Here is a 1,099-nt window from a genome sequence, read left to right as displayed (position 1 = left end):
GCATGCATACCTACAAACAATAACTACTTTGGGGAAAAAAGATTGCATTTGAAATCACAATTGCTATTTAAACATAAAAATCGCAATTGGATTTTTTTTATGCCCCCAAATCTTGAAGCCCTAAGTTAGCGTTATTTAAGCTTAGCGTTATTTAACTTAAGTTCAGTTGTCATCAGATTTCAATGGCAGTTTGAATGTTGCTGCAACACAATTTTGAGAAACCCTTTAAGTTTTTCTTTTTAATTGTATTTTTAAACTTACTGCCTAGATTTAAAGAAAAAGAAAAATCTGAGTCGATTGCGTTTCGTCTCATCTTCAGGTTGTGCCACCACAGTCATGGTGACCAGCGCAGGGATGGGTGAGATGTTACTACAGGTGCTCGTGGGTTCGGTAAGTCTGACTTAAATATTTACATCTTGGCTCCTGGGGATTGAACCCATGACCTTTGCATTGCTAGTGCCGCCATGGTCTACCAATTGAGCTATTCTTGTAACTGTTGATTAGAGTCTCTTTCCTCCCTCAGGTGATGCACAGTCAAGGTAGCTTCAGTTTCCTGTTGTGCGGAATGATCTTCGGCTGCCTGGGATTCGCTTTCTTCATCCTGCTGTTCTTCGTCCAGCAAAGTCACAAAAACTTCACGGAAGGTGCGTTGAGTCTCTGAATTCACGTCGTTGCCCATAATCAGGATCAAACTGAAAATTGACTTTTTCTAATGTCTTTGGTAGATGCTTTTATTCAAAGTAACTTGCATTGAGTTCACAGTATATATTTGTGTGTTAATCGGGAATCAAACCTATGACCCTTCGCATTGCTAAAGCCATACTCTTCTGCATAGTTGAATAAAAGTAGTCTTATGAAATAACGCTTATCATCAAGCATTTGCAAAATGCAAAGGTCACTTTATAACACGTTTTTTCATACAGCTTTCCCTAGTAACTCCCCTACCGAAAGACTTGAGGAAAATGGGATCAAGACCTGTTCTGCTGCCGTGCTGAACTCATGGGACACGTCAGAGCAGAAAGCATCCATCGATCCGTAACAATGGATGGAAAATACGACGGGAGCAAAGGGACAATGGTGTCGTTGACTCAGGGACATC

The 1,099-nt window shown here is 40.5% G+C and overlaps 1 protein-coding gene across 1 annotated transcript; it reads left to right on the top strand.

Annotated features, from left to right (window-relative positions):
• Window positions 1–278: 278 nt before the first annotated feature.
• LOC107578198 (major facilitator superfamily domain-containing protein 4A-like) lies at window positions 279–1,093 on the top strand. Its single transcript, XM_016264178.1, has 3 exons — window positions 279–390; window positions 524–644; window positions 924–1,093. The coding sequence occupies exons 1-3, from the start codon at window positions 337–339 to the stop codon at window positions 1,037–1,039; spliced, it is 291 nt and encodes a 96-aa protein (XP_016119664.1). The 5' UTR covers window positions 279–336; the 3' UTR covers window positions 1,040–1,093.
• The last annotated feature ends 6 nt before the right edge of the window (window positions 1,094–1,099 follow it).

This window comes from Sinocyclocheilus grahami, unplaced genomic scaffold (assembly GCF_001515645.1).
Source record: "Sinocyclocheilus grahami isolate Dianchi unplaced genomic scaffold, SAMN03320097.WGS_v1.1 scaffold9284.1, whole genome shotgun sequence".
Lineage (NCBI taxonomy): Eukaryota > Metazoa > Chordata > Actinopteri > Cypriniformes > Cyprinidae > Sinocyclocheilus > Sinocyclocheilus grahami.
This window is presented reverse-complemented; position numbering and strand designations above follow the sequence as displayed.

What these genes read in the sequence shown, in the direction of transcription:
- LOC107578198 (XM_016264178.1), top strand. Translation starts at nt 337, where the DNA reads ATGGTGACCAGCGCAGGGATGGGTGAGATGTTACTACAGGTGCTCGTG. An exon ending in TACAGGTGCTCGTGGGTTCG is followed by an intron (nt 391 to 523) that starts GTAAGTCTGACT and finishes TTCCTCCCTCAG; the next exon opens with GTGATGCACAGTCAAGGTAG. An exon ending in TCACAAAAACTTCACGGAAG is followed by an intron (nt 645 to 923) that starts GTGCGTTGAGTC and finishes TTTTTCATACAG; the next exon opens with CTTTCCCTAGTAACTCCCCT.